The 17,601-nt window shown below is 33.9% G+C and overlaps 1 protein-coding gene across 1 annotated transcript in view; it reads right to left on the reverse strand.

Moving 5' to 3' along the window:
- Window positions 1-5,241: 5,241 nt before the first annotated feature.
- The window catches only part of USP38 (ubiquitin specific peptidase 38), a 37,200-nt gene continuing 24,840 nt past the window's right edge, over window positions 5,242-17,601 (reverse strand). The window contains exons 9-10 of the mRNA XM_044224960.1: window positions 15,780-17,142; window positions 5,242-9,763 (exon numbers count right to left, since the gene is read on the reverse strand). Coding sequence (XP_044080895.1) covers window positions 9,602-9,763; window positions 15,780-17,142 — 1,525 coding nt within the window. The 3' untranslated portion in view covers window positions 5,242-9,601. The remainder of the gene's footprint in view (window positions 9,764-15,779; window positions 17,143-17,601) is intronic.

A 17,601-nucleotide genomic window follows, 5' to 3' on the forward strand; every position in this document is an offset into this window, starting at 1 on the left:
AACGAAATGAAGGTCAAGCTTGCCTTTCACACCTGAAAATGATGAAGTTCTCTGGAAACATAAGCCGTCAAAAATACAGCATGAATAGTATTTATAAACATGTGCCTTGGACTTGGCCAAGTGTATATAGATCACCCTAGAAAATTTGAATGGCAGCAGTGCTCTCTACTGGAATGTTGTAATTTTGATATCAAGAGCACATACCACATTGGTTTTTGTCCGCTTAAAGAAACTAGGATCAGTGCTAGCAAGTGGAAGACAGAATATAATCCCAAGCGTAAGAAATAGAAATAAAATTAAAAAGAAGACAGGATGTTCTAATAGGCAAGCAAGCATTATGAGCTATTTCCTTTCTTACAGCCATGCAGAAAGGTTGGTTACTAAGTGGTAAACAGAAGCAGCATTAAAATAAGTCTGTTGCTCTGTAGGCTTAATAATTGGCAAGTCATTAATATTGTCATAAGTTCCTCTTTTAGAAGTCATATATATGGTTCATTCTCTAAGAAGGACTGAGTCTGAAATGTCCAGGAAGATGGGTACCTGGAGTTATTTTCTTAAGTATTTTCATAATTAGAGAATAGACAGATATTTAATTTTTTTAAAAGGGTACTCAGATAATGGGTATCCAGGTTGGGAATGAAGCATAAAATTACAAAATGTAGTTTATCACCACTAAATCATGTCCACGATGGTAGCCATGGCCATATGGGGCCAATGACCACTTAAAATGTGGTTAATGCTCCTGAGAAACTGACATTTTAATTTAAATTTAAAAATACTCAGTTTAGATATGTGAAAAAAAATTTCATCTTCATCCTCTCCAATATTCTGCAACTCTCTTAGTCTGAACCCATCATTCACCACTGGGGCTCTTGCAGTAGCTTCTTAACTACTTTCTGGCCTCTAGTCTTAAACTCTGCTAGGGCAGTCTTAAAAAAACTTCCTGTTATAATTAAAATTCAAACTTTTCACAAGGTATATGAGACATACAGAAAAGTACACACTTATAAGTATACAGTTTGATATATCATAAAATGAACATGACTGATAAATGAACAACCAGGTAAAAAAATAGAACGTTAATTAACATTAGTTAATCACACTGCAGAAGTTCCTCTTTCCTGGTCTTTTCCTTTTTTCCAAAGGTAATATCCTTACTTCCTGCATCCACAAATGACTTGTTTTATATAAATGGAATTGTAAGATTATGCATTACTTTGTGTCGTTTGTTTTCCTCAATATCATGCTTGTAGAATTCACCCATATTATGATAGTTATCTGGATTTCACTCATTTTCACTGTTGTCTAGGAATTTAATATATGAATTTGCCACAATTTATTTACCTCTTCTACTCTTCATAGACCCTTTGGTTATTTCAAGTTTTGGGCTATTATGAAAAAGACTGCTTAGAACATTTAAAATTTGGTTTTGTGCACATATTTCTGTATGATCTTTTCCTAAAAGTGAGTTACTGGGAGACAGAGTATGCTTATATCCAAGTTTGGAAGATACTGCCCAACAGTTTTCCGAAGTAGTTTTTATCAGTTCATTCCTATAAATAGTATATGAGAGCTTACATTCTACATCTTCACCAATGTTTGATTTGTCAACCTTTTTTACATTTATTCTGTGAGGATTTAAACTGTGAGAATTATCATTGTGTTTTATTTAATTTCTAGATGATTAATAAAGTTCAGCATCTTTTTGTATTAGAAATTAGAAATTTGTTGTCTTTGAAGTGTCTGCTCATCACTTTCTCATTTTTCTATGAATTTTTATTTTTTAATTTTTTCTATGAGCTTTTTTATTTATTTGCAGCAGTTACTTATATATTATGAGTTACAAATATCTTCCATTCTATGGTTTTCTTTTTCATTCTTTTTTTTTTTTAAAGATTTTATTTATTTGTTTGACAGAGAGAAATCACAAGTAGACGGAGATGCAGGCAGAGAGAGAAGAGAGGGAAGCAGGCTCCCTGCCGAGCAGAGAGCCCGATGCGGGACTCGATCCCAGGACCCTGAGATCATGACCTGAGCCGAAGGCAGCGGCTTAACCCACTGAGCCACCCAGGTGCCCCTTCTTTTTCATTCTTAATGGTGTATTTGATGAATGTGTTTTTCATTTTATGTTACCCATTTTATCACTGTTTTCCTTCACTGACAAAGGTTTTTTGGGTTCTATTTAAGGAATCTTTCCATATTCCTAGGTTTTGAAGATATTCTAAGTAATCTTTTAGAAGTGTTATCTCATCTACTAGTTTAGATTTATAATCCATCTGAAGTGTATTTTGTATATAGTGTGAGGTGAGGGCTGTTTAATTTTACATGATTATCCAATTGCCCCACTATAATTTATTGTAAAGACCATCTTTTTCTTTTTCTTTTTCTTTTTTTTTTAAAATTTTATTTTATTTATTTATTTGACAGAGAGAGATCACAGGTAAGCAGAGAGGCTGGCAGAGAGAGAGAGAGAGAGAGAGAGAGAGAAGCAGGCTCCCTGCTGAGCAGAGAGCCCGATGTGGGACTCGATCCCAGGACCCTGAGCTCATGACCCGAGCCGAAGGTAGCGGCTCAACCCACTGAGCCACCCAGGCGCCCCAAGACCATCTTTTTCTTACAGCTCTAAAGTGCCACTTTTGCTTAGGGTGATCAACTCATCCCAAATTGCCTGGAACTTTCCTAATTTTAGCTCTGAAAGTTCTGTGACCTGGGAACAGCCTTTCTTAGGCAAACTAGGATGTATGGTCATCTCACTTTTGCCATAAATCATATGTGCATATACTTTTGGGTCCATTTCTGGATTCTTACTTCTGAACAGAATAATTAGCTCACTCTGTGTTTATTTTAGCTTTATAGTAAGTCTTGTTATCTTGTAAAGAAAGTCATCCTAACTTGTTTTTCATTTTCAAGAATCTGGCTAGTTTTGATAAATTTTCCATTTCTATCTTAGAATCAGCTTCTCAATTAATAAAAAATGAAAAGAATACTCCCAAGATTGGGAATATCTTGATTCTATATGTCAGTTTAAGAAAAATTAGATATTTATAATATCGAGCCTTCTAAGCCATGATCTATTTGGGTCTTTTTTTTTTTCTTTTTTAAGATTATTTATTTATTTATTTGACAGAGAGATCACAAGTAGGCAGAGAGGCGGGCAGAGACGGGGCTAAGCAGACTCCCCGCTGAGCAGAGAGCCCAATGCGGGGCTCCATCCCATGACCCTGAGCTCATGACCCAAGCCGAAGGCAGAGGCTTTAACCCACTGAGCCACCCAGGCGCCCCTATTTGGGTCTCCTAAATGTTTTGTAGTATTCTGTGTGGAGGGCTTATACATCTGTTATTAGGTTCTAAAAAATGGATTTTTAAAATATTACTATATATAGTATTATTGAATTTTATATTCTAATACTTGTCCTGATGTATAGATATACACTTAAATTTTATATATTGGCTTTGTATTCAGAGAATTTGTTAAACTTCTTAATTCTAAAAGTTTATATGTTATATATAGCATTCTTATATCATTTTGGATTTTCTATGTAAATAAGTGGCTGGCTCTCACAGGGTATAGTTTGCTAAATCCTACTTTAATCCGTGATTATACTTCTTTTCCTGGAAGGTAGTCTCTTGTCTTTATGGTATGTGCTAGATGCATGGTGGATCAACAGGATATCTAAATTGCTGCTCATGGGCACAGTGTGAGTCTTGAGCTTTTCCAAAGCCGTTCCTCCATTTCTGGATATTCTATAGAGTCAGTGGTCCCAAATCTATTCCCAGTATTCTTCATTCATTTATGTAGATCCAAGTTTCCATCTGGTATCATTTTCCGTCAGCCCAAATAATTTTTTTTAACGTATCAGGTAGTGCAAATCTTCAAGGAAAAATTCTTGCTTTTGTCTATAAATATCTATTTCATCTTCATTTTGAATGACATTTTCACGGATGCAGTGATTATTCACAGGTTCACATTTTTTTTTTCCTTCTGCACTTTTTAGATCTAAGTCATTCCATTGTCTTTTAGCTTGCATATTTTAAGACTGTTTTTCTTTGTTTTTATCAGGGGTCACTTTTTTTTTTTTAAATAAAGTGTTCTAGTAAATATTTTTGGCTTTGTGGGCCATATAGGCTGTTGCAACTACTCAACTCTGCCTTTGTAGTGTGAAAATAGCCACAGACAATAGGTAAACAAGTAGCTGTGGTGGTGTTCCTATAAAACTTTGTGAAAAACCTGGAGGCAGGATAGATTTGGCTTGAGGGTCGTATATTGTTTGCTGACTTTTTGTGGGTAATGTGTTCTTTTTCTTTGGCTGCTTTAAAGAATTTCTTTGTCCTGGTTTTTAAGTAACTTGACTATGATGTCATCATGAGATTTCATGTTATTCTGCTAGGGTTGAACTTCTTCAATTTTCCACTCCTTTCTCCATTGTGTTCATGTTTTTCTTTAGATTCTTTTAAACTCCTAGTTTGTCAATTCCCTTTCATAATTTCTGAATCTGTTTGTATTCTCTCCATCCCCCTACCCTGGATATATATATATATATATTTTTTTTTTCCTTTGAATGCCTGGTAAGTTTTTAAAAGATGCTAGAATTTTATCTTCTTAGTTTATGTGCTGCCGAAGCGAGCACTAGAATTTTATCTTCTTAAATGCTAGGCTTATTGTACACCTTTAAAAGGCGTTGGAGTTTGTACTACAATTAAATTACTCACAGATGAGTTTGATTGTTTCAAGGTCTGCTTTTAATCTTTATTGTGTGTACATAATCAGCCTTTACTTTAGGACTAATTTCATTCCACTACTAAGCCATGGCCTTTTCAAGCAGAAGCAGTAAGATGCAATCCAGGATAAAATGGGAGACTAATCAGCTTGGGAGTATAGTATGAGAACACTTGAGCATAGTAAAAGGTGAGCAGGAATTAGTGAACAGAATGCAGAGAGGGGAAAGTAGATTAAGGAGAATGGTATGCTCTGCTGAGACTTGTATGTGCAAAAGTCTAGAGATGGCAAGAACACAATGTTTGAATAAGAACTACGGAAGATCTGGTAGGACTGAGGGAGGACAGAAGGGGAAAAATGGAAGAAATTAGGCAGGTAAGCAGAATTAAACTGGTCTAGCAAATGAGTTTGCTAAGAATCATGTTTTAACTATTTAGATAATTACCAACAGGCTTTAACAAAGCAGATCTCTATTTATTTTTGGAATCATATTTAAGGGCACAAGAAGTGAAACAATATAGAAATTTTGTTTCAAAAATTTATTGCCAAGCCTTTATTAATATGTAATTCGCGTAGTTTTTAGTTCACATTTATTCTCCTACTTGTTACTATCTTTCCACTAGAATACTGGCTCTGGAGTTCTTAAGACTTAGGTTAAAATTTCAATTTTAAGAAATCTCAACTTTTTATTTTTTAGCTGCATGATTTCAAGCAAGTTCCTTAATAAGAATTTATTTATTGATCTGTAATGGGGTTAGGGAAAGCAAAGTTATGAGCAAAAAATACATATAAATATCAACCAGTCTCCTGCACATGGTAGACAGTCAATATGCTAGTTCTCTTGGGTAAAAGCCCTAGGAAAAAACTCCTTTTCTAGTCCAGAAGTTCTCAACCAATGCTGCACATCAAAATCCCATGAGGAACTTAAAAAAATATTGATGCCCAGTCCCCACATAATTTAATTGGTCTGGGGTGAGGCCTGAGTATGCTATTATTTTTTATAAACTGAGTGATTTTAACATAAACGCAAAGTTGAATACTGCTGATCTAGCTAGGGAAGGCTTTTTCATCTCTCTGAAATCAAGGTGTATGTGTACGTGTTTATGTTTATGTGTGTGTGTGTCTAGCACACAAAGCAAAATGTGAAAACATGAGATCAAGAGAAAAACAACTGCAGGCCATAACTGACACTGATGAACGCTGGCAACACACTTGGCTGACTTCTTAGATTCTATTTTTAATGCCAAATCCACACTGGTTATATAACATCGGGGCTAAAAGTTTTACATAACAAGTCCCTTGAATCTGTAAAACTCAGGTTGTTGATTTTATAAAAATCTTTATTTCATTTCTTTAAAAATTAGTTCTATTGCGATTTCTTTTTATAAAGGGAAGCTGCAGTTTCTTTACAAGATTTTTTTTTAAAGCCCTGTTTATTTTAAATCCTCTATTCATTCTGAGATTCACTCACTCCTATAAAGAACTCTGTAAGAAAATTAACTTAGTAATATCAAGAAAGGCTAATACTATAACGGTACGTAATAGTTTGGTAAATGCTTAAGATTGTATATATGGAGCAACATATATTTTAGATTTATTTTTTTAAGCCTGAGATAATTTTTAATTTAAATTTGCTAGCTGTTGCACTTTAAGCTCTCAGATTACATTATCCAAGGTTTAGCCTTACTCCCTCAGATGACCACATTACTGAGTAGTTAACAGAAGTCAGTTAACGCTTCTTTGTATGCTTTTATAAAATGTGAATGATTTATCCTTCTTTACTTCACAATAGTTTTAGAAATCTAAACTCATTAGAAAAAAGTCAAGGATGAAAGGATTTAGAAAGCATAGCATTCATATGAGAGAAGATACTATACATAAAGGTATGGTATTATTTTCTCTGAACAGTCACTTAAAAATCTCTCCTTGTATAGTGTATATTATGTGAAGTGCAGTGCACAATCACAGGAAAAAGATATACTGAAAATTAAGAACTGGAACAAAGTATACAACATTAAAATGGTGATTTCCATTAACATCTGTGTACTGAACAAACTATGACAATTTTCTTTTTCTTCAACTGTGATGCACACATAAGAAGCATTCAACCCCTTCTTCTAAGAAGGTAGCAGAAGTTTTTAAAGGGGTAGTATATGAAAAGACAACTGTTTTTGTAAATAACATGACCATAAAGGGAACAGAACTAACTGAGAAGAAATACTACAGATTTCAGCTTAAAACTTTAGTTTTGGAATATTTTTTGTTCTTTCTAGATTTCAGCTAAAACTAGGCTTTTTTGAACCTGTTATAAGGATCCCCAATACCTCTACACATTATGAGGAATCTTTATTTTAACATCCAAAGGATTCTTCTGGAGTCTTAAGGTATGGAGACCAAAGTCAGGGATCTCAAGCCCAATGCTGCTCTATCTCTGATTATTCAGCGGGAAGAGAGGTGGTGGGAAGAAGCTTGAACAAAGAACAAATTAGATTCCATTCTCCAACTTGAGCTATGTAAACGTCATGAGGCAGAGCTGCATAGGCACCTGCTTAGTGAATGGATTACAAGGGCTTGCATGACTGACCACATTACACACATTTTCTTCTTTGCCTATCTCTCTGAAGAAAAAAATCTATTTTTCTCAATGTGTCAATAAAGATATTTGAAAGGAACAGACTTAGATATCTGGTTTTTCATTTTTGTTGGTGGTGTGGCGTAATGCACCCTTTTAAGCAGCATTGAGCAGCTTCATTTGAACTGATTACCTTGGTAATCAAATAAATGAACTAAAACAGCAATTATATTCTGGCCGAGTCAGACCTTATAAAATTTGCAAGAGGCAGAGGAAAGCACAAGGGTTAGGAATGTAAGAAATGGAGCCTCTGGTTATTCTGGTTTCAAGTTTCAAGTTCATTTACATAGATATAAATACTTTAAATTCAGCAAATGATTAATGTTATTACAGTTTTAATCTGAAAAGGAAATCCTTAATTTCAAGTTTTTGCTACTGATATGAAATTATCATCTGAATAGTCCCAGTATTATTCCATCTTTTTATCATTTTGAAAACTCAGTATGTATCACCTTGACAGACAAAATCCTTGAATGATTTGGTATTCATAGATAAAACCACGTGTAGGTCGGTCTTTAAGAAAGTTCCCAGGAGCAGCTGAGCCCAATATGAATGTACCAAGAATTAAATAACTTCACCAATTTCAGTAAATGCTAACACTGATATAATCTGATAATAAATCATTAATTAGCCAGTGGGTAACTGAACACATAGAGTATCTCAGGAATACACTATTAAGACAAAAGGAAGCGCACAGGAAAAGACAGCATGATAAAAATTTGTGTTTCATTCATTTATAGAAAAGACAAATCTCAATCAATTCTGCAAAGAATTTCCAGTTCTAATCCAATCAGTTTTCCCAATTTTCCTGGTGACTGGAAACAAGTTAGGGGTGGGATACAGTGGAATGAAGATGAGGAATTCTGTTTTTAACAGAATTAAAAGGTTAGGAAAAAGATAAACTCCAAATCACCAAAGAACACCCTTTCCTTTAAGTGTTTTCAAAATAAATATGAGATAGATTTTAGAACAATGTACAACCATGGATAAGTTAAAAGTTTTAGGGAAAGGGAAAACTGGGATAATTATAGAATACATATAATCAAGACCCAGGAGAACTGACTTGTTTTTCACTCTCTGGTAAAAGAAAATGCAGGATGGTAGGGTCTTACATTTCAACATTTTATATGAAACTATGAAATAGAAACAACTGTGCAAAGCACAAGATTCAAATGAAAAAAAAATCCCAAATGTCCAACTCTAAGAATATGCAATTGATGTTTAATAATCAGAGGATTAAGTAACAAAATCAAAAGATTTTTTACTTGCCTAGATTCATTCCCTCTGAATTCTTCTATAATTTAAAAATAATCTATCATACTTATTGATTTAGAACCGTCAGATTTTACTTCAGGAATATCTAATATCTTTCAAAAAGTTATAATTTTAATGTTAGCACAAAAAATTACTTTCTAACATTTCATTTTTAAAAACTTTTCCGCAGCCAAAGATTCCTATTTTTTAATTACAGTACTGCAAGGCACATACAGAACTCACCTTCTTCAAAACACACAGAAGATATACTCCCTGAAATAGAATTTAAAAATCCTTAAACAATTAGAAATACTACAAAGTTAGCAATTTTTAGGTAAAAATGTTGTTCCTACAGGATCATGCACCTTTCTTAAAATCAGTTCAGCATATATGTATAAATAATCCTTTTTGAAAACATTTATACTTGAAATGCAGATACAGTGATGCTGAAAACAGCACTAAACAAAAACCTGAAAAGTACTATAGCTTGATAAATTTTATGTTATTGCCTTCATTAGAGACTGTATTATCTTTAGTATTTTAAAAGATTTGAATTTAATAATGGGGTACTATGCATGAAATAAAGGATTTTTTCTTTCTTTTTAAACAATATTTCCATTATTTGTAGCATCAATTCTTTTATAAAAGATGCTAAATGAATCATATTTTTTTGTTAAGTACGACTGAGAATGAGACCATTTAAATGCCTTTGCTAAATTTAATGCAGCTTAATTAGGGACCGGGTACATATTTTTCTCTGAAAATTTTTGGTCAAGCATGTCTAACCATGAAAGCAAAATGGAATTTTAAGAGGTAGATTTTTTTTCCCATGATGCACTTGTTAATAACGGTATTGTCAAGAAAATCAAAACAAGCACTGAGTGTGTTTTCTTAAAGTATAAGGGTCTAATGAAAAGAAAAATAAAAGATAGGTATGATATTTGTTAACAGTCATAGTATTAGATTTTTGTGACCAGTGCATTTTGGATCTCTCAGGATCAAAATACGAGTCTGCCAACTGTATTAAATCCTCCTCCACCCCCTCCACCAGTTGGTCCACAGCTTCCTGGTGGGTCATTATCATCAAATCCATTGGGCCGAAATGAACAGGAGGCAGATGCAGCTTGTAGGGCCCGGGCTCGAGCATTCAACTCTTGTTCCTAAAATTAAAAAGAATTTTTATAAAGTTAAGATCCTAAATACAATGGATGTATAAATATTTTAAAACTGACTTAATTCTTAATAAGCATCCATCAATTTCAGTAATTTAAAAAATATTGACTATACCAATCCTTACCAAATATTACTAAATAAAGTACATAATCACAGATGGTACAAGTAAGACAGAGAACAAAATCCTGGTGTAACTCTACAAATGACAAACCCTATGGCCTGTTCTGTTTCAATACTTCAGTCTGCAGAAGAGAAAACTGAAGCCCCACATCCTAAAATTCCTCTACAGGAATTCTATAGTTCTTGTAAATACTCACCAATAGATTTCCTTGCTAATATACAGAATGTAGATATTTAAAGGTTACAACAATGGATTATCTACTCTTTATCAAGTGGGGCTATTTTGTATGTGGGTGATACAGTAAAAGGTATAAATAATGAAAGAAGGCTGAATGTTAGCTACCCTTTCCTTAGAATATTTCTCAGTAAATAAAGGTAGAATTTCAATAACATTGCTAAGGAAAATGGAACCTTACAGTATTACTTATAACATTTTCCTTACCAGATTATCAGAACTTTTATGAGAACCAGTTGTACTGGTCTATGTGCCAGACACATATTAGGTGTTCAATAAATATTAATGATCTCAGATTAGAACACTTTATTTATTTATAAATATTTTTAGGATTTACAAATATAAATATAGAATTTATATATTTATAATTTATACTTATAAATTATATATGTTATAATTATATATAATTATTTATAATTTATATGTTATATATTATATATATTATTTGTACTTATATGTATAATTTATATTTATGTGACCTTAGATAAGAAATTCTTGTAACAGAATGGCCTCATTAACCAGTCACAGGAAGGATTTAGAAAGGCTTTTAAAACTTAATTTGTAAGATACTTCTCAAAAACTTTTTAATTCACTGTACTGGTTCCTTTGTATAATGTTTTTTAAGACATAATCTATTATTTAGTCTACAGAATTAAAGAAAAAATCAAAATAGAAATTAAAATTTTCAATATTACTGATAGAAAATAAAAGCTATAGGTATGTATATAAAACAGACACAAAAATAAGAAAGAAAATCCTCATTGCTCTAGCTCTATAACCTGTTAAACTATCCCAACAAGCAATGAAAATGACTCTAAGATCTGGTTTCAGATATAGATCATGTTCCCTAATGAAATAAATAAAACTGAATATGCAAGGTAGAGTTCAAGAAGTTCTGCTCCCAAAAGATAGGCCAGATTTTGTTACAAAGTAATTCCCCCCCAGAAGCAGTGTTAAAGGACACACACAATACAAATTTAACCCCACTGCTTCTGAAATGCATGAGAGCTACATTGTATTTCAAAACAGCTTCCTAAGAAAGGAATATTCCTTTTTTGCTTTTTATATACTTATATAAATATATGGCTGACAGAGAAAAATGTATGATATCCTGTTTTCAGAAGCTTAATGGACTGAAGCAGGGAAAACTGCTTCTCATTTTACTTCTTTTAGTACAGTGAGAGCACTGTGTAGAATGCTAAAAATTATGATTCTCAGAGTGTATATTTTATATTCCAATTTTATATCAAGTATTAAAATTAATTCTTAGTTCAGTAATGGACTATAGGCCTGGAGTTACTGTTGCTTTGGGACAAATAACTTTCAGAATATTTAGATCTCTCATTTAAGTAGATATGTTAACATTAAATTAATCCATCTTTTATTTTTCTTCAAACTACACAGATATATTATGTATACTCTTCTGTATGTATGATAAAGAAAAATATTAAGACACTAAACTACCACCTCCTCCAAAGAAACAAAGGAAAGAAACCAAAAATAAAGGACAGAAGGTCTGTCTGTAGTTGATGCGGGACACGTGGAGATAGGTGGTGATATCACTTCACAGTGTGGTGCTGGTGCTACTCACACAACATTTTTCTCGCTGGATCCTAACTACATTTGGAGTGTAGACACTAAAATAATAGAGACACTCTTTATGCAAGTTGGATCTAAGGGAAAGAAATAAAAGAAGGAAGAAATAAAAAGAAATAAAAGAAGGAAAAGCCCTTCCCAAATTTACTTCGAGATCCACCATCTGCACTGCTATGTGTCAGGCTATGATACACAGTTATGATACTGCTATCCTATGTGTCAGGTATGATACAAAGCAGAAAATGGTTTGGTCACATAGGATTTTTTGCCCACTTTTCAAAATCACTAGTCTCATCAGCACCAGAAAGAGCAAGAGTTTTTCTCCAACACGTCAATCTAGATGTGATTTTTGTAAAATTTAAAAATGGAATCCCCCCAAATTATACAGGATGAATTTCCAACGTAATTATGAAGAATTAAAAAAGAACGTAGCTACCCTGATATGTACTATGATGGTAAATTCATTTGGAGTACTACTCAAGAGCAAAGGAACTCAAAATATTCACTCTGCATTCTACTAAGACTTAGTTAAGTTTTTGCAATTGTTTCATAAATAGGTATAAAGCTATATCGTAAAACCAAAGTTGTATTCTTGACATAGCAATCTATTTCAAAGCATTATTACTATAAATGAGCAAAAATTTTGAACTATGCCTCAAAAATATAAAAAAATGAAAATAAAAAATATATGCCCTGTATTCAAAAAAATACAAGTCTCTTAATACTAACTTAAAATACCACAATGATTCAGTTAAATAGTATGAGAACCATCACAATTCAAATTTCATCATAAATCAATTACATTATTGAATTTAAAAGTAAATAATACAAAGTATAAATGTATTTAAATTTTTAAGAGTTGAGTATTTATTATCATAATTCGCTTTAAAAAGGTAGTTTGATAATAAGCTTTAGGAGCCTGTCTTAATACAGGATCATAAACATCTTAATGTAAACAGACACATAGACCAGAAGAACAGAGTAGAGAGCCCAGACATGGACCCGCAACTCTATGGTCAACTAACCTTTGACAAAGCAGGAAAAAATATCCAGTGGAAAAAAGACGGTCTCTTCAATAAATGGTGCTGGGAAAATTGGACAGCTATGTATAGAAGAATGAAATTCGACCATTCTCTTACACCATATACAAAGATAAACTCGAAATGGATAAAAGACCTCAAAATGAGGCAGGAATCTATCAAAATCCTAGAGGAGAACACAGGCAGTAGCCTCTTCGACATTGACCACAGCAACTTCTTTTAAGAGATGTCTCCAAAGGCAAAGGAAACAAAAGCAAAAATGAACTTTTGGGACTTCAACATCAAAAGCTTCTGCACAGCAAAGAAAGAGTCAACAAAACAAAGAGGCAACCCATGGAATAGGAGAAGATATTCACAAATGACACTACATACAAAGGGCTGATATCCAAGATCTATAAAGAACTCCTCAAACTCAATACATACAAAACAGATAATAATGTCAAAAAATGGGCAGAAGACATGAACGGACACTTCTCCAAAGAAGACATACAAATGGCTAACAGACACATGAAAAAATGTTCATCATCATTAGCCATCAGGGAGATTCAAATCAAAACCACATTGAGATACCACCTTACACCAGCTAGAATGGCCAAAATCAAGAAGACAGTAAACAACAAGTGCTGGAGAGGATGTAGAGAAAGGGGAACCCTCTTACACTGTTGGTGGGAATGCAAATTGGTGCAGCCACTTTGGAAACCAGTGTGGAGATTCCTTAAGAAATTAAAAATAGAGCTACCCTATGACCTTGCAATTGCACTCCTGGATATTTACCCCAAAGATACTGATGTAGTGAAAAGAAGGGCCATTTGTACCCCAATGTTCACAGCAGCAATGGCCAGAGTTGCCAAACTGGAAAGAACTAAGATGCACTTCAATGGATGAATGGATAAAGAAGATATGGTCCATATATACAATGGAGTATTATGCCTCTATCAGAAAGGATGAATACCCAACTTTTGTATCCCATGGACGGGACTGGAGGAGATTATGCTGAATGAAGTAAGTCAAGCAGAGAGAGTCAATTATATGGTTTCACTTACTCATGGAGCATAAGGAATAACATGGAAGACACTGGGAGGAGAGAAGTGAGTTGGGGGAAATCGGAGGGGGAAACAAACCATGAGAGACTGTGGACTCTGAGAAACAAACTGAGGGTTTTGGAGGGGAGGGGCATGGGGGGTTGGGTAAGCCTGGTGGTAGGTATTAAGGAGGGCACTTATTGCATGGAGCACTGGGTGTGGTGCATAAACAATGAATCTTGAACACTTAAAAATAAAATAAATCAGTTGAAAAAAAAAAAAGCAAAAAGGAAACAGAAAAATAAAAAAATAAAATTTGACAATATCTTTTAAATTACATTAACTTGCCAATCTGAGACTTCAGAAGGAATTTAGAAAAACTGCAGGCACTGAAAAACTGAATTAACAAAGTACATAATGCTTTCCTTTATAGCGACAATGGGCCTTAAAACAATAATGAAAAGGATGGCTTATCACACCCAGATATTGTAAATACTGTAATGGGGGAAATAGTTAAGACAGAGAAAATCATTTGGAGGTAGGCTATAATGAAATAGTTATGGTTACAAGAGCTTTTGGCAATCCAATCACAGAAAGAGAGTAATAGGTTCCTCATCTTTTAAAAATCTATGTCTCTATCCTTGGATAAAGATACTATTTTACCCAGTCATTGAAATATAATCTGCATACTTCCACAAATCAAGATTATATGGGCCTTATTTTCTGTATCTTATATCACAGAAAATTTCTATTTCAACCTAACCCTCTTGCCCTTACTCCTCCTTTTAATCTCCAAGAATCATGACAATTAATATCTGGTGCTTATGGAATATCTAGCAAGAAGGATATGATTGAATACATCCTGTTAACTTGATCATAAGTCTTCTGACTGAAAGTCAGAATTTTTGGTGGTGAATCAGGCTTAATAGTATTTCTAATTTTTTTTCTGTAAAATATAAAATTTTTCTGTTGCTCCAGGACATTGCCAAACTAATAATGTATCATGTATCATTATTTGAGTATTTTATAACATGGCAAATTTGAAATTTTTTGAGAAAAATCAAGTTCTAAGAATCAGTACTCTAATGACCCATTTCTTCTCTTAATTTGTATTTTTCAGCTTTGTGATTTTCAAACACCAAATTTTTAGAACTTACATAAACTCATAAAATCACTTGGACTACACAGTTAATACACCTACAGTTTCATTGATAATTTAGTGTTAGTCCTTACGCTATTAGCAAGTTAGCAGGTTTCAGAGAAAAATACTTGCAGCCAAGATCTTTATTAACTTTTAAATAATAAAATCACTAACTCCTTGCAAAAAGTGTAGTTTTAAGTAAATTCAGGTCATATGAAACCTTTGTTCCATGGCTTTTATTTAGTAATTGTTCTATTAGCTCTCTGGTTTTATTGCTCAGGTCCTTAAAGAACACAATTATGTGCTTTTGTTTTTGTTTTTTGCTTTTTTTACATATTCTATCTTTTCAGTGTTCTTTATCTTATCCACCTGAATGTTAATAAGTGCCCTTAAAATACCTGTCAAATAGTGTAGAATGAAATAAACACCAGATTCAGCAGCTGTTTCCTCTGGTAGGTGGGATTAAAGAGGAGAGGGAAGATACTTCCATTTTACTAAGCTTCCTATATTTCTGTACCGAATAACTGTATAATGATCACATCTTTTGTAATTAAAAACAAGTGAGGTCTTTTAAACTGCATCTAACTCCAACTTTTCATAGCTAATTCAAAATATTAGAAAGTAATGGCTTTCTATATATATAGAAGTATATATAGAAATATATATAGTATATATATATACAGTATATAGGCTGATTTCTATATAAACCCAGACCCAAATTTCAGAATTGCCACTGTAAATTCCTTGAAAATGCAGAAGTTGGGTTTCAAAATTAGGATACTCATTTAACCACTGTTAAACCAATTGTTTAAATATTTTCCACAGATTAAGTTTCTATATCCAACTTACCTGTAAATATAGTTTATTGTCTTTTGTTATAGCATCCATAAGTTCTTTCTGTAGAGGTGGGTCTCCATTTACCCAGAGTCCACTGGTTGAACTGTTACCATTTAAACCATTAGTGCTATTCTGTTTTTTATACAAAAGCACATAAGCTGTGTCCTTTGGAAACCTACTCGTAATTTTCTGGACTGACTGAAATGAAGTAAATGTCACTCTGCTGTCATTAAATAAAAACCATTCTTTTGACATTTCCTTATTCTCTAAATCCTGTTCAATAACTGCACTGGGACTATTTCTCTCTAGGAAATGACTTTGGGAGGATGCTAACGCCAGAGTCTCAGACTGATGGCACATCTGGTATGAGGACTCTGTACCTGTGATGTTTCTGGCGTAAGAATAGTAATGCCCACTTTCAGAGGATATACCAGAGTGAACAACAACAGAACTTAATAGATATGGCACCAATCTGGAGCAGCAAGTTTCTTCAGTTCCAGAAGGCTTTAATTTTTTAGCTAGGTTCTCACTAATATCAGTGAAGTCAACATCTATAGACCAACTTTCTGACAATGAAGAGAAAGAAGTAGTTCTTTTAACTGGCAACTCCAAAACCAGTGGCAGTGACACGTTGTCTAAAATCTTTCTTCTCACATGATACTTTTGATCATATGAAAATCTCAGGAGAGTAAGAATAAGGTACTCAGGCTCCTCCGTGATTTGCATAGTTTTCTCAGCATTCTGCAAAGAGGCACAGTTTTCACAATAATACTGGTTGTCACCAGTAAGAATCTCTGGAGCCAAAAAATAATTTAGTAAGTCAGTTACTGAAGGTGTGCTTCCACCTCCTGGTTTCTGAGGTACATCTTTATTAACAAGAATTGTGCTAGATTCACTGGGGACACAAGTGTTTTCAGTACAGCAAAACTCATCAGAAGGACTGCCTAACATTCTTTCATTCATAGCTGAGTCACAAACAAAGGCAGCTGTTGCTGGATTATAAACTCCTGGTTCTTCTGAAGGACCAGGTACACTGGCTTGCGTTAGGCCACCATCTTGTGTACTGGCTGATGATGCTGGATCTTGAAAAGACAAGTTTTCGACAGAAGAGGAAGGACAAAAGGCCAGTGAAAGATCGGTAAAGGCTTCCACTTTTTGTGAGGTACTCCTGCAGTTCAAACAACATATATGAGTTCGTAGTTTTCCTCCAAACATTTTTTCTATTAAAGTCTTCTCACCATCACTTGTGCAAGGGCTCTCTGCTAGTACAGCTGCCTTACTGGCTACTTCCTGTAAAGAAGATTCATTGCACCCCAGACTTTCAGATGGCTTGTGTGAGGACTGAACTTTCAAGATCTTTTCTTCTTCATGTAGCCTGCAGGAGAGTATATATCATTATATTGCTGCTTCACTTATGTTTCAATGTCATTGCTATTTAAAAATACTGGTGGCTTAGGGGCACCTGGGTGGCTCAGTGGGTTAAGCCTCTGCCTCAGCTCAGGTCATGGTCTCAGGGTCCTAGGATTGAGCCCCGCATCAGGCTTAGTGTGGAGCCTGCTTCCCCACCTCCTCCCACCCCCCCCCCCGCCTGCCTCTCTACCTTCTTGTGATCTCTGTCTGTCAAATAAATAAATAAATAAATAAATAAATAAAATCTTTAAAAGAAAATTGGTGGCTTATATAAACAGCCAAATTATTTTTTAATCAAATATAGTAACTTAAAAAATCGAGTTTTTCCTCTTTTAATCCACAGGAATATTGAACAATTTGAGAATGTAGATTAGAAGTTAGGGGCTATCATTACCTTATAGTCTCATTCTTTCTTGATACTGCT

The sequence above is a fragment of the Neovison vison genome, chromosome 11 (genome assembly GCF_020171115.1).
Source record: "Neovison vison isolate M4711 chromosome 11, ASM_NN_V1, whole genome shotgun sequence".
Lineage (NCBI taxonomy): Eukaryota > Metazoa > Chordata > Mammalia > Carnivora > Mustelidae > Neogale > Neogale vison.